This window comes from Amblyomma mixtum, chromosome 7 (genome assembly GCF_055824585.1).
Source record: "Amblyomma mixtum isolate Tamu chromosome 7, ASM5582458v1, whole genome shotgun sequence".
Lineage (NCBI taxonomy): Eukaryota > Metazoa > Arthropoda > Arachnida > Ixodida > Ixodidae > Amblyomma > Amblyomma mixtum.
Genome location: NC_143018.1, coordinates 101,252,783 through 101,275,448, shown reverse-complemented (window position 1 = coordinate 101,275,448; position 22,666 = coordinate 101,252,783). Strand labels below are relative to the sequence as shown.

General features: G+C 45.4%; 1 protein-coding gene across 1 annotated transcript in view; it reads right to left on the bottom strand.

Moving 5' to 3' along the window:
- Positions 1-4,355: 4,355 nt before the first annotated feature.
- The window catches only part of LOC149337021 (uncharacterized), a 32,311-nt gene continuing 14,000 nt past the window's right edge, over positions 4,356-22,666 (bottom strand). Inside the window, exons 6-8 of the mRNA XM_089554304.1 lie at positions 13,877-13,925; positions 11,072-11,128; positions 4,356-4,737 (exon numbers count right to left, since the gene is read on the bottom strand). Of these exons, the coding sequence (XP_089410430.1) occupies positions 4,356-4,737; positions 11,072-11,128; positions 13,877-13,925 (488 nt within the window). The remainder of the gene's footprint in view (positions 4,738-11,071; positions 11,129-13,876; positions 13,926-22,666) is intronic.

Here is a 22,666-nt window from a genome sequence, read left to right as displayed (position 1 = left end):
AACAGTGCTTCTGTTGCGTACTGTTTCTTTCGTCCGCCCTGTCTTCGCCCGCGATTTAAGAGTCAGTGCCAACTTGTCCAGTAGAGCTTCTGTTGCGAATTCTTTCTTTCGTCTGCCCTGTCTTCCCACGACATTTAACAATGAGTCAGTGCCAACTTGCCCAACAGAGCTTCTGTTGCGAATTCTTTCTTTCGTCTACCCTGTCTTCCCACGACATTTAACAATGAGTCAGTGCCAACTTGCCCAACAGAGCTTCTGTTGCGAATTCTTTCTTTCGCCTACCCTGTCTTCCCACGCCATTTAGCAATGAGTCCGTGCCAACTTGCTCAACAGAGCTTCTGTTGCGAATTCTTTCTTTCGCCTACCCTGTCTTCGCACGACATTTAACAATGAGTCAGTGCCAACTTGCCCAACAGAGCTTCTGTTGCGAATTCTTTCTTTCGCCTACCCTGTCTTCCCACGACATTTAACAATGAGTCAGTGCCAACTTGCCCAACAGAGCTTCTGTTGCGAATTCTTTCTTTCGCCTACCCTGTCTTCACACGCCATTTAGCAATGAGTCAGTGCCAACTTGTCCAACAGTGCTTCTGTTGCATACTTTTCTTTCGTCCGCCCTGTCTTCGCCCGCGATTTAAGAGTCAGTGCCAACTTGTCCAGCAGAGCTTCTGTTGCGTATTCTTTATTTCGTCTGCCCTGTCTTCCCTCGACATTTAACAATGAGTCAGTGCCAACTTGCCCAACAGAGCTTCTGTTGCGAATTCTTTCTTTCGCCTACCCTGTCTACCCACGCCATTTAATAATGAGTCAGTGCCAACTTCTCCAACAGAGCTTCTGTTGCGTATTCTGTCTTTCGTCTCGAAAAACTAGCCACCCTGTATACGCAATGCCTTGTGACCTCAAGCGTACCTAGAGCTTGGAAAAACGCTAACATTACCTTAATTCTTAAGAAAGGAGACGCCAAGGACTTGAAAAATTACAGAGCGATCAGCTTACTTCTGTTGCCTACAAGGTATTTACTAAGGTAATCGCTAATAGGGTCAGGACAGCCTTAGACTTCAATCAACCAAATGACCAGGCAGGCTTTCGTAAAGGATACTTGACAATGGACCATATTCATGCAATCAATCAGGTGATAGAGAAATGCACAGAATATAACCAGCCCCTATATATAGCGTTCATTGATTACGAGAAAGCATTCCACTCAGTAGAAACCTCAGCAGTCATGGAGGGATTGCGGAATCAGGGTGTGGAAGAGTGCTCTGTGAAAATATTGGAAGATATTTGTAACGATTGCACAGCTACCATAGTTCTCCATAAAGTCAGCAAAAAAATTCCAATAAGGAAAGGTGTCAGGCAGGGAGACACGATCTCGCCTATGCTATTCACTGCCTGTTTACAGGAGGTATTCCGGGGCCTGAAATGGGAACAGTTGGGGATAAGAGTTAATGGAGAATACCTAAGTAATCTGCGATTCGCTGATGACACTGCCTTGCTAAGTCACTCCGGACATAAACTGCAAAACATGATCAATGAATTAGACAGGCAAGCAGAACGGTGGGGCTAAAAATTAACATGCAGAAAAGCAAAGTAATGTTCAACAGCCTAGCAAAGGAACCGCAGTTCGCAGTTGGTAACCAAGTGCTAGAATTAGTAACAGAATATGTCTATTTAGAACAGGTAGTGACAGCTGATCCAGATCATGAGAGGGGAATAACTAGAAGAATAAGAATCGGATAGAGCGCATATGAAAGGTTATCTCAGATGTATCTTACCGGTTCTCACCTATGGGGCAGAAACGTGGAGGCTAACAAAGAGGGTTCAGCTTAAGTTAAGGAAAACGCAGCGAGCTATGGAAAGAAAAATGATAGGTGTAACGTAAAGAGATCGGAAGCGGGCGGAGTGGGTGAGAGAACAAACGCGCGTTAATGATATCCTAGTTGAAATCAAGAGGAAGAAGTGGGCTTGGGCAGGGCATGTAATGCAAACGCAAGATAACCGCTGGTCCTGAACGGTAACGGAGTGGATTCTAAGAGAAAGCAAACGTAGCAGGGGGCAGCAGAAAATTAGGTGGGCGGTTAAGATTAAGAAGCTTGCGGGGATACGGTAGCCGCAACTGGTGAAGGAGAGGGTTAATTGGAGAGACATGGGAGAGGCCTTTGCCGTGCAGTGGGCGTAGTCAGGCTGATGATGATGATGATGAGTACCAACTTGGCCAACAGAGCTCCTGTTGCGTATTCTTTCTTTCGTATGTCCTGTCTTCTAGTGCCATTTAACAATGAATCATTACCAACTTGCGCCACTCACAGCCTGAATTAATAGTGGAGTAAGGCTGTTGCTGCGAAGTGCAGCTATAGCAACGAGTAGCAACATTTTCAGGGTATTCAAACAATGAAGCGTCCTTCCAAAGGCTTAAGCAAGTTACAAAACTTCTTTCTTCCCGATTCTTTTGAATCGGGAAGCTAGCTTTGATAACCACACATCTCCGAAGCTAGCGGTGATAGCTACACAGACGCCACCACATCTCTTCCAAATTCGGTAGAGAGGAGGCGAAGACACCGGTGCAGTCAAAAGAGTTCAGGCCACTGTGCCGGCGCTGTCGTTACTTGGATCAGTCAGCCACCCGTCCCACGAGAACAATAGGGGAGGGGGTTGAGCAAACTCCGGATCCGACGCAAGGACATGGAAAAAACTATCTAGTAGGTCAACCGCGGCTGGCTTAACCAATAGCGTTGGCTCCTACGGGGCGTGGGTGAAGAGGGCTGCAAAAGTGTTCCGCACCTGGCCTATAACATCATGCCTCTACGTTCCTTTCTGCACCTGTCGCAGTGGTTCACGCGATAAAGTGGTGGTGCGGGAGGGAAAGACCATCTCTTTTCTCTCCGGTCTCAATCTCCCCTTTCGCTGTATGTCGTGGTGGCTGGCACAATTTTTTCAGAACGACTGAAATTCGTTTTAAAACACTGCAAAACACGACGGATCAGAGAGTAGAGAACACAGGACGAGCGCTGTCCTGTGTTCTCCTTTGTCTGGTCCGGTGTCTTTTGCGCTGTTGTATTATGAATCCATTCCTACTAGCCCAATTCTCAACGTTCTGAATGAAATTTACACTATGAAAGCTCAAAAAATCCCTGAAAAAAAGCAGCAATTGCAAGTTTTACGCGATTAAAAATATTTCTTAAGCATTTTTGTGCACCTAAAACAGCTTGCTTTATTTTTAGCGGCAGTAAGGACATCAATAATGCTATTTAAGAGATAACAAGTTCCACATTCGAGTCCTACTTGTGTGTTTAGCGTCTCCTATACGTTACGTAACAGCCGCTCGTGGCAGTCGCTTATTCCACGTTCTGTTTATTTGTTTGACATACTATCACGGCAAAGATGGGAGTGAAATTATTGCAATATGACAACAGTATTGTCTCAAACATGTACACAAAATGCAGCCATGCTCAAACAAAATCTCAAGCAATGTCAGGTGCTTGGCCAATCACTTGAAACTAATTATTGGGCCAGCGTATTTCAATACAGAATATTAATATATAAGTATTGCGTATTCCAGTCTTTCGCTCTTTGAACCAAGGAACAATATTTTATTGTCTTTAAAAACCTTGTCTCTTCTGCATTCTTAGGATTCTTATTGCGTGCAAGTTGGAAAATTTATTGTGTTATATTTTCTTGTTTCTCGATGAGAACTAGACAATTTATCATGGAGTAGTAAAGAGTATCACATGTTAACGCAAAAAATGGCTATCTTGATATTTAAAACATCACAAACAACGACTACGTCATTTCCATCGCGAAAAGGTAAACAAACGATAGATTCGGAAGCGTGAGATCCCAGAAGGAGGTTTCACTGATTCCCTAACAGGCCTTGCTTTGCGAGAGACATAACGTCAAATCGACTATGCAACGTTCTTATTGTTTTTTTTTAACAATCAATTCATGAAAAGTCGATCCGTTCACAAAAATTGTCACTCATTTTTATCAGGGACATCAATATAATACTTCCGTTGTGAGAAGCCATACAAAAACTGCCTTCAAACCTAATGAACTACAAAACATTTTCACATTGGGGAAGCGCCTACACGTAGGTAGTGGCCCGAAAAAGAAATCGTCAGAAAGGGGAAAATTTCGATTTACAAAGAACATCGACGTGAGCTTAAAGAAGAGAAACATTCACTGCTCAGTCATTTGCTTCGACCAACACATTCGCCGCAAGGTAAACTGCAATCGCAGCAGAGATAATAACAGCTGAATAGTAACTGCTTTCTGAGCTCGCATGATGTGTGCACGGACCTATGACGTCCCCGCCCGTGGAAAACGAAACTCTCTGCCACACCCTGCTGCTGTAAATCGTCTTAATCACTTTTCTTCGTATATGTCCCCCTTGTGCCGTCTGCAAGGCCTTGCGCTGCGTTAGCAGGAGAAAAATAACTTGTAAGCTTTTGAAGTTTTTGTGCGAATTTAGAACGTTGCTCTCGCAGTTTGCGCCATCCTTTCGCGATGCCGTCGTCTTCTTCCTTTTTTTCATGCCGTGGCTTCCTTACAGAATGCGTGCTTTCTTGTTTGTCCGTCTTGCTACATTCCTGGGCATGTTCTGAACCTGGGAGCTCCTCATCCATTCCACTTGGTGTGCACTCGGAGGCCGTGTCGATTTCTGACGGGCTCACATTCTCTGGGCGCATAGCCTCTTCTAAAAAGTCGCGTGTCTTCTTGCACTCTTCCCTCAGGGTGCTTGCGCTGAATGAAAAAAAATAAGAAAAAATGGGTTACGCTTTGGAAGGCGTATAGTACATATTATATCAGGCTCCACGAATAAAATGGTTCAGCTAAATGTAAGAAAGGCATTGTCAAAATGCTTCAGCAGAGCAGGAACGAAAGAAAGTGCGACAATGCGTGCTGTCGCAGGCAGGCAGGACAGTCAGGCTTTTTTTCGTCTTTATAGACACGTACTCCAGCTTCAACCATTTTCTGCCATCCTGCGCAGCTGCATAAAGCGGCCGTTGCCGACATAGTACCAAACCGGCGTCAAAACACCACTAGTTGCGTTCGATATTCAAAACGCGTTTTCCAAATGTTTCACGCAAAAGCAGCAGTGCTAGCGCAGCCGTGAGCATGCGCATAATGAAGGAGGTACATTACACGAATGGTGACGAATAGCACAGAGGACAGGGTGTTAATTATGCCGTTTCTAGCTCTTCGCGTTTAGAGCTGCACAATTTCCAAAGAATATTGAAAAGAATAAATTTTCTTTTCAGTGCGAGAACAGTTTACTGAATGTCAGGAGCCATAACTGATAATATATATCACAGGCGTGAAATATTCTCTGTATTCGCGCAAAACAATGCAAGATTTATCTGCTCGGCCACTTCTATACATGTGCCTTAGATACTATCTTTCGATACATTTTGTGTATCTGTGTCAGGTATCGTTCAGCAAAAATAAAGCCTCAGAGTATCGGTATCGGAAATGCATTCAATGAGTATCGTGCATTTTAATGATACACGATACTCAAATATACCGAGAACAGAAAGGGAACATCGCTACTGCAGAAACTGAACAACTCTAACTAACGAGATGAAAAAAAAATAGTGGACGCCTGAAAACGGGGCTTTTCTCGTTCTTCCTGAAACTGTCAGGGCACAGCAAGTTATTTTTGTATGTTTATATAGTATATAGTCCAAGGTTCGACGGAACACCGTCTGGTCAGGGTGAAGCATTATTTATTCACAAAGGAAAATTGGGTCACTGACCAAGTCAAAAGATGAAAAAATGAAAAAATGACGTTTCGGGTCCCATACTGGGCCCTTGTTCACAATAAGGCTGTCACAAGGCTGTTTTCTCAACCTGCGTGAAGGCACGCTGAAACCTTCTTCCGTGGCTCCCGTATAGAGGGATGCCTCGTCACCTCTTGTATTGCCCCAGGAGGCAATGTCTTCTTTTTTTTTTTCTTCCTTGTTTTGTCCGCTTCAAGCAGGATGCCTCTACACATGGAAGGGAGACGGCCCAGCTTAAAGCTTTTTTTTTACATTTTTACATCGCACAGTCTAGAACGTATGCCATGAGTATGGAGCAATTTTATATTGTTTACTCGTTTTACTCATGTTTTGTTGCTTAGTCGTATTATTACACCTTTTTTATATATTCTTATTTTTTACTTACGGTCCGAAATATCAGAAATTGAGCTCAGCATTGTTAATTACGGTTTCCTGTTCTGCCAAACAGCTTATATTATCATTTATTTTGAAATCGCGAAATACTTCTGCATGTTGTGAGAATATCTTAAACGAACATTTTCTCTTCCTCTCAGATGAAGTTACAGACGCGTAAAGTTGGGGACATATGTTAATCGAATAAAGGCGCAGCAGAAAAAGATGAGGATGAAACAGTAACACTGTCGTCTCCATATTTCTCTCCCGCGCCATTCTCCGCGTGACGTAAGTCGCACACGTCTTGTCGCTCGTGTCAGCGGCAGTACCTTATGATCATGAAGGCGCTAAACTCAGCTTGCCTCGTCACATCCAATGGGCTTGCCGCACTCTCAATCTTTGCATCAGTGTCGGTTGCTAAGACAGCTTAGTCGACAGCGTTTTTTGAGCGCATTCATACATCCAGCATGTCGAAATGTTCACCTCTTTGGAACCGCTTTCGAAGACCGAAGTCGTCGGAAACCATTGTGACTACTTTTGAAAATACTCTTCACAGGCCATCTGTGACGCGCTGTGATTCCTTATTTGATAGCATACCTGACTTTCGTCTCGCTAAAGACAAACTATGAAATTTATGCACTGCTTTTAAATGTTTATTGTATCGACTCCACGCTGAAGCTGGCGCTCTTATGTGGAACAGCTGTCAACTCTGCTAACAGTAAAATAAAAGCTTGACGGAAAACTTCAAGCAGACTACGTCGACTTCAGACTATTTTCGGAGGTGATTTCGGGTGGCTTTACCCGCAGATACGACCATCTATCGCAGCTAAAACCTAGTTCAAAGGCTGTGACGGTCGCTCCTGCTCTTAATCCCTACTTCAAGTTGCGATGGCTGCCAGCAGAAATGGAAGACTTTCGCCGTCGTGCTCAGGAACTTGCTGAACAGGCTTTTGTTGACTTTGTCCGCTCGCTAAGGTCACGCATTTTTCCACACACTGTTCAATGAGTTCATCTTCGGCTGCGGGATCAAAAGCATCAGCTGACGCATTCTTTTCATTTGAAGCAGCCAGCGCAACAACAAGCCTCAGCTTTCTAGAGGCGCTGATGAAACTTGAGTTTCTTAGCTACCTACAGGATACTCGAGTGCACCTGACCACGTTTAATTCTTGTTTGTTAGTAAAAAGTGCCGTCATCAAGTAAAACATGGCAACGTGCTTATCTACTCCTGTGGAAGTCAGAAAAAAAATTTGCTGTCTAGCCCTACGCGCACCAGTAGTCCCATCATTTAATGCAGGTAGGCCGCAGATATGGGGTAGACATACTTTTTTCAGCACCTAATAAGCTGGGCAAAATTTGCGCCAAGGTTGATAGGAAAACCAGAAAAGAGAAACAAAGAAGACAAAAAAAGAGGAAAACCAAAAAAAGCGTGTGAAGTAAGTCATCACTGAAAGTTCGTCCCTTGTACCAAGGGTCTGGTGTATAGTGCTCCCTTCACGTGCGCTACGAACTATATAGGACAGATGGGAAGCTGCCTGATTACCCGCTTATGTGAACAAAACATCTATTTGAAAGGGGCCCCTTCCTCAAACTTAGCTTTGCACTACAAAAAATGTCGTCGTAACACCTCAAGGCCTACTTCAAAACCAAGTACTCCACTTTTTAACGATACTAAGGTCTTGTAACAAAGATAAACTAAGTAGAGAAATCAGCGAAGCATTTCATATTCGCCAAAACCGCGACACATACGTAAGCACCCATCCGTCCTCGTTCACGGCTGTGAACTATTGTATCTTGACCACCATGACTCAAGTTGACATCTTATCAGTGTTTTTATAACGCACATGCGTGCTCCTGGTTGCTAAGAGAGTACGAGGTCTGTTAGAAAAGTATCCGACTTTATTTTTTTTTTACGAACACCTGATGAATATGAAACAAGCGCGCTTGCACCAGCCGACGTTGAACCTTCGTGCGCATGTACGAATATTTTCCGGCCTGCCGATAGCGTCAGTCGCTGAGATGCAGCGTTTGAGTGAGGCAGTGCGCAGTGCTCTCGTCGGTTTTTTATTACAAGGAAAATGGCGGAGCGACAGGAGCAGCGCTACTGCATCAAATTTTGCCAGAAACCGGATGACAACCGAGTGGAAACTGTTCGGAATATCCAGTGCGGCTTTCGGTGAAGATTCTATGAGCAGCACACAAATTAAACAGTGGTACAATTGGTTTAAAGATGGCCGCACATCGGCGGAGAGCGAGCCACGCTCCGGTCAGCCATCAACATGCCGAAATGACCAGGTCATTGCCGAAGTGAACGCTGTGGTGATGCGGGACCGTCGTGTGACTATCCGAGAAACTGTGGAAGAGGTGGACATCAGCAATTTTTCTGCACATTCCATTATCCCCGAAGATTTGGCAATGGAGAGAGTTGCGGCGAAATTCGTGCCGAAGCTGCTCACGGCGGAGCAAAAGCAGCTCCGTGTTGAAGCCTCGAAGGACATGCTAGATTCCACAAACAGTGACGCCGACTTCATAAACACCATAATCACTGGTGACGAGTCTTGAGTGTACGAGTACGACCCGGAAACCAAATCCCAGTCGTCACAGTGGAAGCATTCCATGTCACGGAGACAAAAGAAGGCCCGCCAAGTGCGCAGCAGTGTCAAAGTGATGCTGACTTCTTTCTTCGACTCCGTCTGTGTGGAACACCACGAGTACGCACCCTACAGAGTCAAACAATGACCAAAGAGTACTATAGGGGCATCCTCCGTCGCCTACGTGGTGCTGTGCGGCGCAAGAGACCGGAGTTGAGGTCAACAGGAAATTGGAGCATCCATCACGACAATGCCTGAACATTCATCGCACATGATTCAGACTTTTTTGGCGAAAAACCGGACTCCTGTAGATCAACAGACTCCTTAGTCTCCTGATATGGCCCGTGCGATTTCTGGCTGTTTCCCAAAGTCAAGAGGACATTGAAAGGAACGCGATTTCAGACAAGAGAGGACTCATGGCTGCAACGACAGCTGAGCTAAACTCCATTCCGAAAGAGGCCTTTTCGGAATACTTCCAACAATGGCAGCACCGCTGGGAGAAGTGTGTGGAGTCCCAAGGAGACTACTTTGAAGGTGGTTAGGTTTCCAACGCTCCAGTTATGCCAGTTTTCTTTCTTCAGCCAAAGGTCGGGTACTTTTCTAACAGACCTCGTATATTTTATGTGTTCCTTTTCAATAAACCTTCAGCTGCTAGTCAGCGTCTGTCCTGTCTTCTCTCTTGTCCCTATTACTGCGCTGTTTTCTTCAAGGATGTACCAAATCACTCAACTCGCCGTTTTCATTGAATACGGCGCCTGTCCAATGCTTAAGTTTTAATCAAATCAGCCGCGCCAACGGTGCACCTTGAAGAAATTGCGGCCTAATTAAATTTGTGCGGCGGGGCTAGTTTGAGCTTTTGAAACACAGTCTCCTATTTTCTATGCATTCTACACACTAAATATTCCAGAAACCACGGAGAAAAATGAATTTTGGCAGATGCAGTATCGAGTATCTGTATCTAAAATTAATCACTTTCAATACCATTAACCGTTTAAACGCTGTTCCATGAAGCAGCGTTTGGAAGTCAAATATTTCTTTTCACAATTCACACATGCTTTTTAAAATAACCAAGAAAAATATGTGTAGCCACATTTACAACGAATAAACACGTTTTTTTTTCATCCTCCACTAAATAAAAATTCACCGGGATTCTGAGTTGGAGCCCCGAACCAGGACAACTTTTTGTTTAGCTGCGAAGTTTGTGTGCAAGCTATATAGCCCTCCTTTTTAGCAGCATGGCTGCGCTTGGGTGGATACCAGTGACTGGTTACTCCCTTATTACAAATCTACTTCCCATTGGGGGATTCCCCTAAACATTTACCTCGCAGTAAATTTTGTTTTCTCCTTCAACTCGTCGTTGATATACTTTTCACATCCGAGATGGTTGGTGAAACAGTAGCGGTAAGTGCTCGGGCCTTTAAACTAGAATTTTTTTCACGCTGCTCTGAACCGCAAAAGCAATGAAAAGGAGATTGTTATTATTGAATCCAAATCGCAATCCTTCCCGGCTATCTGCCTTTCCGCATCGGAATAGCAAGAATACACGCCCTGCCACCAACTGCGCTAGATCTTGCAAGTGCATGGCTGCAGAATAAGGAAGAGGACCTGGAACAACGCAAGCGAAAAAGCAGGGACAACAAAGAGCCGTGCATAGTCACAGCCTCTGGCACCATTTCGTAATACCCTTGAAGCCTGCAGATCCGTAATCCCCAATCATTCATATCTATAAATAATAGCAAGAAGTTATTATTTAAAAATAACCAAGCATGACAAAGGAGAACACGAAGAACCAAGATGTGCACAAGACCTTCCGGCAAACACTAGGCCAGTGGTAACTCTGCATGCATAACGAAGGCCATTTTGTTTGTGTGATGGCGCAGTAAGCGTATAATTACAGGTTCCGGTTAGATTTCGAAAAAAAGCAAAAAAATGGAGGGGCTCCTCAGCTCCGGCGCAAGGGAACGACGCGATAGCATAATGCGCTAATTCCCATATATGCAGAAGATCGTTCTGTGTTCTATGATGGCAGATGCTCCCGGGGTGGGCCTTGTGAGGCCTAGGTTTCTCTTCCCGGCGATTAATAATTCACTTCCAGCTCCCAAGACGGGCAGTTCGCTCCCTATCCGGTGGACAAGTTGGGCTGATGCCGCAAGGACACGTGACCTGGGCTACCCACTTGCCTCCAAGTTTGCTCCCTGGGGACCACCTGCCAGAGCCATGCTTGTGATTTGTCGCTAAGAACGCCGACAACACCGACACCAGAACCTCTGGTAGATAGGGCCTTTGACACTATCGGGTTAATATTTCCACATCACAGTAAAAATGTAAGCAACGTACATTTCCTGGGCAGCAGCCGAGTAAGCATGCAGGGCAGATTTCATGTTCTTGCAAGATCTGAAAAAGTAAAACACCATTTATTTCCAGCGACAGCTGCAGCCGTCAAGAGCAGTGACAATGACGAGCAAAAGAATTTCGCATCTACAGCTGGGGCTGATTGCTGTGACGTTTAGTATAAGAGTTCAACACCTCACTTCGCTCGTTGCTATAGGCTCCTCTGTCCGAGGAGGGCACGATGCTAAAAGTAACGTGCGTTCGAGAGCCCTTGGTCTACCGGGCTAAGCCCTAGCCATGATCAAAGACCTGGCTAAAAGCTGCTGTCTCGACTTTGCTATGCTTAGCTGGAGTCTAATATTACACTATACCAAGTGCATACCACCAAACCAAATCTTCTTACCGAGGACACCGGGACAGCCTTTGCAAGCGGATGTTTCCCATCCATTTTAATATCTCGTTCAGCCTATTTTTTCGAATATCTTTCTCAACTTAAACGTTTTTATGCGTTTTTTTATTTTTTATTCAGCGAACGACACCGAACAAGATTTCATCTCTGCTTGCTGTTTTTCATCTATATCTCTCATTAGCTAAAAAATTTGCTGCCGCTGAGTAAATGTTAAGCTTTTATTACCTTCTTAAATGCAAGTAGCTTAACGCAAACAAAAACATTCAATATCGCAAATCCTAAATTATACACCTGAATGGAGCGGTCGCCGTGTTAGAAGAGTGAAATACACCACATTCTTTATATGACGGCTAAATGCTAAAGCCATATGGACCTAGTGGATCACTACGCTCTAAAACGAATATCTCTATTCACAATCTAAACACACATAGGCCTATATGGGACTAAAAAGAGAGTAAACTGCCCTCTCATGCACTGCCTTTCATAAAGACAATTCGCTAGAGAACAGCTTATTCTCTTTTTGCCCCTTTCTCTTCAGAGTGCAGAATCCTGATGCCGCCTTATTACTTTCTTCGACAAAAATGAAAGTATCCTCTAGGTACCTATTTGGTAGCAGTCTGGAGTTGGGCGAGCTTATTAATTGCAAACATGGCAGAAACAACGAACAGAACCGTTTCTGGTGAGTTAAAAGTCATACCTCCGAATTAGTTAGCCGAAACCTCTCCTTATCGCACTTTCTGCATTCGTCGCCTTTTCAAGCGAGCCGGCAGTCGTCGCGAGTCAGGACCGCTGGCCTCTGCTGTTACTCATGGCCGTCTTTCCTTTCAACGGTATTTTTTCTGCTAACCCGCCTTCCCTCTCAGATTTCTCTGGTTCGAAAATAAATGTCCAGTACTTGTTCGCTAGTTTTACAAGCACCATGCACTCTCGCTGTATAGTTGTCGGAAGAACGCCCAAGACTGCACAGTCTGTTTCTTTTCACTTCATTAAGTTGCGGGACGGATTCTTTGAGCGTACTTCAAGGCGAAAATTCCACGTATTTCTGTTCAAAATATCTTCGTCGTACCGGCATCATTTACAGTAACTTGCGCTGCAGTATTGAAGCTTGAAACGATTTTCAAGTTTTAACAAGGGTGATTCCTGGAGAAATCTCTGGTTCATTTAGCTCCCCGCTAACCCGTTAACATGGAAGGATCATGGCTGGTTCATGGGAAGCTATTATAGTTCTGACTTCCTCAACAAAGCAAGTACAGGAGCAAAAAACATGCCTAGAACAACCAAACTGTGTATTCCGCCGCTCCCAAAGCCGCTGCGACCAAGAGGGCAAAAATTGAGGATTAAATTCTATGATTTTGACTGCATATGTTTACATACAGACCATTTTTAACCAAATCTTATCTCTAGTTATCGCGTGATCAGCCCGAAGCAGGCTCAGAACGTGTTCTAGACATGCGTTTTGCCCTCTGTACATTAACCTGAAGAAGAAATAGTTTTGGGTAGCATCCACCCATGCTTATAACAACAGCCAAGTACTCAGATGATGAACTCGCTACCGACGATAGGTCGCTACCGACAAATATTTGGCAGTAAATAAATCTTCATTTCTTGTTTAAAGAAGGAGTCATTGCAATAAACACTAACGTCGAAATGTTCTAGTTAGATTACATTCGACAGGGAGGATCTTTTTCACGATCTTACGTCCTCTCCAGGCGCAAAAAAAATGATATTTAGGCAGCGTTTACGAGTGGCATCGATTTAAAATAGATTTTTTCTCCTTTTGGGATCATATTGCCTCAGCCACATAAAAGCCCGCGTTATGTAACCTGACAATGTCCTTGAAAGATGGTCTCCTCCAAGCTCTCAGCAGAGAACGTTAAAGCCGTTCTTAAAGCCCCTCGACCGATCAATAGTTTTTAAAAGCGCTGAACATTTTTTGTGCGATTTTCAGAACAATGTAGCATTTTTAGAAGCAGACCATGCCAGCACTCCTTTAATTCCGGCATCAATGGAAACGTCATCATTTAGAAAAGGGTATTTATCGGGCGATCATTCTAACGTTACCTTTTCTCTCTTTGTATTCAAACTAGAGGTGCTGCTCAATAAAATTCGCTTCTAATCAAGCTACATTTCTCCGGAATTCTCGTTGCTTTCCCATTCGCACTTACTGAGCGACCTTTTTTAGTCAAAATTTAAATCATAAGAGCAGTATCAATGGTAGACATAATAAAGCGTGGTAGAGAAGCACACAGAAATAGGATGCGAGAAATATGCTTAGGCACAACTCTCTTTGTCGACTACCAATCAATGTTTTGTTTAAGATGCGCTTCGTCTATTACTGCTGACAGTATAAACAGACACCAGAATTGAGTATTAGCTTTGAAAGAAAGATATTTCTGTCTCACCTGCCAACACCAGCAAGAATATGGTAGACTGAACCGTCCGTGTAGTCAGCTGTTGACAAAACAAAAGCACATAATGAACAGTAAACAACATGTGGACCTCACCGTATCTGAAGGGTTTGAATCCTCCCTCGCAAAGCAGCGGCAGAAAGCGTAATTGCAACTGTCGTTAAGTCTTCCCTAGATAAGACAAGTAAAACGCAGGCCCGACCTCACAGTTTTACATTTCTTGTTGCTTTGCCATGCTAAAATAACCCCAAGCGTACTGAGGTTGTGCGCGAAGTGTAAGCCAATGAGTGAGTAAGCAAACAGCGCTCGGCAACATCAGTGTTTCTTCTTCGAAACTGGGGCGTAAGGCGCAAACTGCTTCGTAGAGGTAATGAGAAGTTTCCCTCCGATGAGCCCTTTCCCTGCCTGGACCTTTATTTGCAATGCCTTTATATACCACCTTTATATGCAATGCACTAGTAGTATTTGATGATGCCTTCACCTGGCGAGCTGAGATTTGCAGACCGAATGAGTGAACAAAATGCAGTTTGTGCAAGCGTATATTTCTTGGTGGAACTAAATTCCAGGAACGCTGATACCAATCACGCCCCCCAAATGACGAATTTCAAGCGCGAAAATACCTGGAACTAACATCATCGTCATCATCAGCCAGACTACGCCCACTGCAGGACAAAGGCCTCTCCCATGTCTCTCCAATTAACCCTGTCCTTCGCCACTTGCGGCCACCGTATTCCAGCAAATTTCTTAATCTCATCCGCCCACCTAACTTTCATCCATCCCCTGCTACGTTTGCCTTCTCTTGGAATCCACTCCGTTACCCTTAAGGATGCCGCCGCGGTGGCTCAGTGGTTATGGTGCTCGGCTGCTGACCCAAAAGACGCGGGTTCGATTCCGGCCGTGGCGGCTGGAATTTCTTTGGAGGAGAGATTCTAGAGGCCCGTGTACTGTGCGATGTCAGTGCACGTTAAAGAACCCCAGGTGGTCGAAATTTCCGCAGCCCTTCACTACGGCGTCTCTCATAGCCTGAGTCGCTTTGGGACGTTAAACCCCATAAACCATAAACCAAACCGTTACCCTTAAGGACCAGCGGTTGTGTTGCCTTCACATTACATGCCCTGCCCAAGCCCACCTCTTCCTCTTTACCTCGACCAGGATGTCACTAACCCGCGTTTGTTCCCTCACCACTCCGCCCGCGTTTGTTCCCTCACCACTCCGCCCGCTTCCGATCTCTCAACGTTGCACCTACCATTTTTCTCTCCATAGCTCGCTACGTTGTTCTTAAATTAAGCTGAACCCTCTTTGTTAGCCTCCACGTTTCTGCCCCATAGGTGAATACCGGTAAGATACAGCTGTTCTATACTTTTCTCTAGAAGGATATTGGTAAACTATTCTTCGCTGCCGGTATCATTCAAGAATGTTACCAACTTGCGCAAAAACGTGTTTTACTGTTGAACATTACTTTAGTTTTGTGCATGATAATTTTTAGCCCCACCGTTCTCCTCTGCTTGTCTAACTCATTGATGATGCTTTGAAGTTCATGTCCTGAGTGGCTTAGCAAGGCAATGTCATCAGCGAATCGCAGATTACTTAGGTATTCTCTATTAACTTTTATCCCCAACTGTTCCCATTTCATGCCCCGTAATATGTCCTTTAAATAGGCAGTAAATAGCATAGGCGATATTTGTCTCCCTGCCGGACACCCTTCCTTATTGGAATTTTATTGCTGACCTTATGGAGAACCGTGGTAGCTGTGCAATCGTTATAAATATCTTCCAATATTTTCACATAACACCCTTCTACATCCTGATTCCGCAATGTCAGCATGGCAGCTGAACCTTCTACTGAGTCGAATGCCTTCTCGTAATCAATGAACGTGTAAGAAAGAGAGTTGGGGTTTTCTGCCTCAGCGGCTAGCGCTGCCGAAGGAGAGGAAGAAGACAGAAGACGAAGCTGACGAAGCTCGGGTGCGCGCTTGCGAACGCCGGCCTGCTGAGCAGCACCGCTAGGACAAGGACTGTGGCCGTCCACACTAACTGTGCGAGTTTCCACATTACACATTACGGAGGGCAATGAAGCGTCGTACGTTGGCGAGCGCCCGTAGTCGTAAGGACCGGATCCGCGCGTGCGGCACCAGCGGGCCACATGACCAGCGAGACCGCAGGCATAGCATATGGGGCGGTTATCAGGGGTGCGCCACGGATTCATAGGGCGGGGACTGGTGCGAGGCAAAGGATGGTGAGTGCGTGGCAGTGCAGGGGCGAGCTGGTGCTGAGGGTACACGTTGACAGGCGGCGCATAAGTCGGGACAACCGGCTGAGGTCGTGGCCGGATGACTGCTTCAGCGTATGTCAACGGTGCAGTGACCAGAGGAGGTGGATTAGTGGGCGGCAGGACCTCAGCTAGCTGCTCCTGGATCCCACGCTGAATAGAAGGCGATAGCGATGGCGTTGGGGCGGGTTGGGAGGTAACCAGCGATAACTGACAGGCGACCTCCTCTTGCACAAACTGCGTGATGTGCTGAAGAAGGGTCGGCTGATCGTTAGCAGGACCGCCTACCGCCAAGCTCGAAAGGTTGTTGTCCGGGCAAATGACACGCCGGGTGGCATGATGCTGTTTTCGGAGCTCGTCGTAGCTCTGACACAAAGAGACGACGTCTTAGACGGTTTGAGGATCTTTAGACATCAACATTTGAAATGCGTCGTCCTCAATCCCTTTCAGAATGTGTTTGATTTTGTCAGCCTCGCTCATAGATGGATTGAGCCGCTTACACAAGTCAACGATTTCCTCGATGTAGCTGGTGAAATTCTCGCCATTCTGCTTGGGCACGACTGCGCAAACGTTGTTCGGCACGAAGTATTCGGACAGCGGGGCGGCCGTAGACGTCAGTCAGGCTGGTTTTGAGAGCAGCCCAGGTAGTAAAATCCGCCTCGTGGTTGCGGAACCACAAGTTGGCGACGTCTGTCAAGTAGAAGATGACGTTCGTGAGCTTAACGACGTCATCCCATTTGTTGTATGCGCTCACGCGTTCGTAGGAGGCCAGCCAATCTTCTACGTCAGGGTCGTCAGTGCCGCTGAAGATCGTCGGGTCGCGCTGGCGGACGGCACCGGAACAGATGACAGGCTGGGCAGGTTGGACCGAGATGTCGGACGTCGTGGTAGAGCCTGGTAGCCTGGGCATCGTGGCGTAGATCCACGGGGAGAACAAGCAGCACCTCCACCAAGTGTAATGTGGAAACTCGCACAGTTAGTGTGGACGGCCACAGTCCTTGTCCCAGCGGTGCTGCTCAGCAGGCCGGCGTTCGCAACCGCGCAGAGGAGCTTGGTTAGCTTCGTCTGCTGTCTTCTTCCTCTCCTTCGGCAGCGCTAGCCGCTGAGGCAGCAAACCCCAACTCTCTTTTTTTTTTATTCGAGCTGTTTGCCATCAGGCATAATGAAAAAGGAAAGAAAGTTTCTTACAAACGCTATATATAGGGGCTGGTTAAATTCTGCGCATTTCCCTATCGCCTGGTTGATAGCGGGAATATGGTCTGTTGTCGAGTATCCTTTACGAAAGCATGCCTGATCATTTGGTTGATTGAAATCTAAGGTTGTCCTGATCCTATTAGAGATTACCTTAGTAAATTACTTGTAGACAACAGACAATAAGCGGATCGGTCTGTAATTCTCCAAGTCTTTGACGTCTCCTTTGTTATGAATTAAAATAATGTTAGCGTTTTTCCAAGCTCTAGGAACGCTCGAGGTCACAAGGTATTGCGTAAAAAGGGTGGCTAGTCTTTCGAGTACAGTCTCTCCTCCATCCTTCAGCAAATCTGCGTTTATCTGGTACTCACCTGCTGCTTTCCCCCTTTGCATTGCTCCTAAGGTTTTCTTTACTTCCTCCTTAGTTACTGGCGGGATGTCCATTGCGGTGCGCTACTGCCTCTCTCAGTAACATTCTGATTGCAATCGCTACTGTATAGATTTGTGTAAAACCCTTCGGCTACTTTAACTATCTTATCCATATTGCTAATGGCATTAGCTTCTTTGTCTCTTATCGGATACATCTGGTTTTTACCTATGCCTAGTTCTCTGTCAACTGCTTCCAGGCTACCTCTGCTCTTTAGAGCATGCTCGATTTTCTCCATGTTAAACTTCCTCATGTCGGCTACATTGCGCTTATTTATTAACTTCGTCAGCTTTACTAGTTCTATTCGATCTAGGGAGTTAGACGTCCTCATGCTTCTGCCGTTTCTTAATCAGATCTTTAGTCTACTGAGATAGCTTACCGGTATCCTGTCGAACCATCCTACTGCCTACTTCTACAGCGCACTCCGTAATGATATCTGTGAGATGATCGTTCATTGTTTCAGCATTACGGTCTTCATCCTCAGTTAAAGCGAAAATTTTGTTCTGCAGCAAAATCCTGAATTCCTCTACTTTCCCTCTTAATGCTAACTCATTAATAGACTTCCGCTTCACTAGTTTCCTCCGTTCCCTTTTCAAATCTACGCTAATACGAGACCTTACCATTCTATGGTCACTACAACGGACCTTTCCGAGGACCTCCACATCCTCTACTCCGCCAGGGTGAGCGCACAGTATGAAGTCTATTTGATTTTTAGTTTCACCATTGGGGCTCTTCCCCGGCCACTTCCTGCTGGCTCGTTTGCAGAAGAAGGTATTCATGATCCGTAAATTATTTCTATCTGCGAATTCCACTAATAACTTTCCCCTTCTATTCCTAGAACCTATGCCATAGTCACCTACCGCCTGGTCTCCAGCTTGCTTCTGGCCTACCTTCGCATTGAAGTCGCCCATTAGTACACTGTACAGTTATTTTGCTTTGGTCATCGCCGATTCCACGTCTTCATAGAAGATTTCAACGATTTGGTCCTCGTGGCTTGATGTAGGGGCGTAGGCCTGCACCACCTTCTGCTTATACTTCTTATTTAGCCTAATTACGATAGCTGCCACCCTCTCGTTAATAATATAAAACTCCTCTATGCTGCCAGCTATATCCTGAGTAATGAGGAAAACCCCCCTCAGTTCTCGTCTTTTTTGCTAATCCACGATAGCACAGTACGAGCCCGCACTTTAGTACTGTATACGCCTCATCTGTCCTCCTAGCCTCACTAAGCCTTATGACGTCCCAATTAATACCAGCTAATTCCTCCAACAGCACTGCTAAACCAGCCTCACTGGATAAGATTCTTGCGTTAAACGTTGCTAGGTTCAGTTTCCAATGGCGGCCTATCCGGAGCCAATAATTCTTAGCACCCTCCGCTGCGTCACAGGTTTGACTGCCACCCCGGTCAGCTGCGCCCCAGCCACTAGGGACTGAGAGCCGCGGGTTAACTGGGCTGTTCAAAGAAGGTTGCGGCTAAGTACTACACCAGGGTGGCCAAATCCTGCTCTGGTGAGAAAGTGCGTTGTCGGCTCTATTCACCGAGATCAGGCCGCACCCCAGGCCTGTTCGTACAGTTCTCTCGACCGATGGAGTGTCCCTGGAACTTACAGGGGCGGGCTAAATCACGTTTGGTACATTCAAACTTAATAGTTCATGCTCAGTTAATGACGACAACGATGCGCACACGCAACTACAAAAAAAACGGCTCTAACTTTTTCTGTGTATTTACCTCTCGCTAACATAAATAATCTCTGTTCGCATACCGCGTGAACATAAAAAGGTCCAATTGCAGCCCTTGTGCTGTCGTCGTGTCAATATGAACAATGAGACAAAACCTCGACCGCTTAAACCACAGCCGCCATGGTGGCTTAGTGGTTATGGTGTTCGGCTGCTGACCCGAAAGACGCGGGTTCGATCCCGGCCGCGGTGGTTGAATTTCTTTTGACGAGAAATTCTAGAGGCCCGTGCGCTGTGCGATGTCAGTGGACGTTAAAGAACCCCATCTGGTCGAAATTCCCGGAGCCCTTCACTACGGTGTCTCTTATAGCCTGAGCCCCTTTTGGGACGTTAAACCCATTAAACTAACTAAGCTTAAACCACACAGAGTAGAGAAGAGGAAAGTCGCCTGGATGAGTTCTCAAGTGATTTCAAAGAAATATTAATCACTGAATCCATCGCTCTCTTACAAACTCAAATACCCAGAGTTCCAGTCCTCGCACTGTGCGCCCACATACTGGCCTGTCAGTACACGAACAGCCGTCTGCGCTGACTCCGTCCTTTGGCACGTTTTCTGTTCACGAATACAGTTCTTTCAGAAGACTTATCCACGACCAGCGGGTCAAAGCGCGTTGGCTGTTTTATATAAAAGTAGTCAAACTCCTTGGGAAGAAATAAACAATCCATTAGCTTAAAAATTAAGAGGACGCTTAAGCTTCGCCTTAAAGGTGCTCGAAAGAGGATTCTAAGCTCGTCTTTTTACCACGGAAACTCAATCTACATGCTGTGAGCATTCTTAGAAACGTCGAATTATTTTCCTGTGCAGCCGATTTCCCTACTATATCCAATTAAACGTTCCGGCTCCCACCGTTCGTTTTTTTTTTTTCTTGAACTCACCTCAGCAGGTAGTCAGCCAACGCGTGGAGTTCCTTTCAGCCATTCGTGTGGCGGCTTCTCTTTTGTTTTTACTTTGTTTTTAAGTTCCCGTGAGTAAATACTTTCAGTCGCAGACAGCACAACCGAAAATTAGGCCTACAGAAATAAAAATGAACGTATACTCCTTGCTTTACGTATCACTCAGCCGATGACCGAGCTATAAGCAGCCACGCGAGTGAGTAACAGGCACTCCATGCGTTGGTTGACTCCTCCTATAGTTTCGGAGGTGAGTTCAAAAAAAGGGGGCGGGAGCCAGGACGTTTAGTTCGATTTAGTAGAGAAATCGGCCGCACAGAACAATAATTAAAAACAACCTCAGAATTGACTTCAGTGGACCTTCAAGAGTAGACGCGACAGCGCCTTTTTGCTTCTTTTTTCCTCGTTCACTCACTTTCCTTTCATTTGGTGACACTCTAACACGCTGGAACCAAGAACCCCTTGTGCATATATATAACATCGTGTAGTGAATACCATGTTGGGAAAAAAAGACCGTTTGTGGCATATGCGCTGTGTGCCCTCCTGACACGCAGAGGACCTCGCTTCGAACCCGTAAGCCGGCAAATTTCTTTTTACGTTTGAAAGTTCTGGGAATGTTTCCGCCACCGTTCTGAGGCCTTTCTCTCAATCATATGTCAAGGCCACGACTTTTCGACCGAACAAGCTCTGTACGCTATCACGTAAATAATGTCTCGAGAACAAAGCCCCACTCGAGATGAGTGCTGGCAGGGAGAGCAAGTAAACTAACTTCCGTAAAAAATCCAAAAGGGAAACTTGAAAATCGAACCAACTGCTTCATGCCGATGATTGGACTGTGTTGGAGAAGCTCCTTGGTGACCAGGCCATTGGAGAGGTGATGGTATGTACGGAATCAAACAGTGAATCATCGAGTGTGAAACCTCTTTCGCCAAGAGTTTGCTCAGCAGGACGACTGCCATCAGAAGTCGAATGGACCTCGAAGTGTTTCAAACCATTCTGTTTTTTAAGATAATGACGCTGAGGATAATCCTTCTGAAGTGGGCGTAAAAACGACTGAATTCTATTGCTAAGGAACCAAATTATTCGTTAACCATACTAGGAAGATACGAATCAAATAACAGGCAGTCATAGCAAATCAATCAACCAATACGCAACAATTTGTTCTCCACAGGCACTAAATCTATCTAACAGGCATATACAAACAACGAATTGAAAATGTCGCCACGTGCAGCTGCTACCTAAAAAGTAATCAATGTTTACGCTGCATTGCATAAGTCGTGAAACTTTGCTCAAGCGATCTGGCATGTTATGCATGTGATGCATTTCGCGATGTAGTGCTTTTTGGTTCGGTTTTATGGGGCTTAACGTCCCAAAGTGACTGAGACTATCTGGGACGCCGTATTGGAAGGCATCGGATAATTTAACCCACCTGGACTTTTTTTAACGTCCACCCACGTCGCACAGTACACGGGCCTCTAGCATTTCACCTCCATCGAAATGCGAGCGGCGCAACCGGGATTCAACCTGAGTCTTTTAGGTCAGCATCCGAGCATCATAACGATGTACTGAGTCACCGCGGTGGCTTTGCATTTTCAACCTCCGCCTGACATGCCTTACAGTAATGCCTCATACGCATTAAATTCTCAAAACGAAGCCCTTTTGTCCGCACAACTGGCGCCCTAACTACGTTTTAGCAGTCTGTGCGCTCTACACACATGTGTACTCACTGGTGCCTATATCGCAGCCCCTCCGCCATCTACCGAAGACTCTCGAACTTATCTGTATATCGCCAAGAGTCCTCTTCACCGGCCTGCTCCGCACTCTGTTAAAACTTCTGCCGTCACAGCTATGTATTACCTCACCATATAATGATTGAATACACACTCCCCCACACACTGAATTACTTCGCGAAGCAAGATATAGACATTACGGCACTTAACAAACAAAAACGACACAATGCAGTTGTTTGTTAGCAACCGTTAGTGTAACTAGAGACTATTCTTAGATACTTTCTTTTTCATTGTGATTTGTTTCTGTTCTTCGTGAAATGAACAGAAATTAAACTGTTCCAGCGCTGTCATTGTTGCCAGGGTGGTTGGAGCTTTGTCAAGCTGCTATTGTGCAGCTTTTTCTCCTACCCCCCTTTTCCCCCTTAAATATTTTATTTTCGTGAAAATAAAATTGATTGATTGATTGATTGATTGATTGATTGATTGATTGATTGATTGACTGATTGATTGATTGATTGATTGATTGATTGATTGATTGAT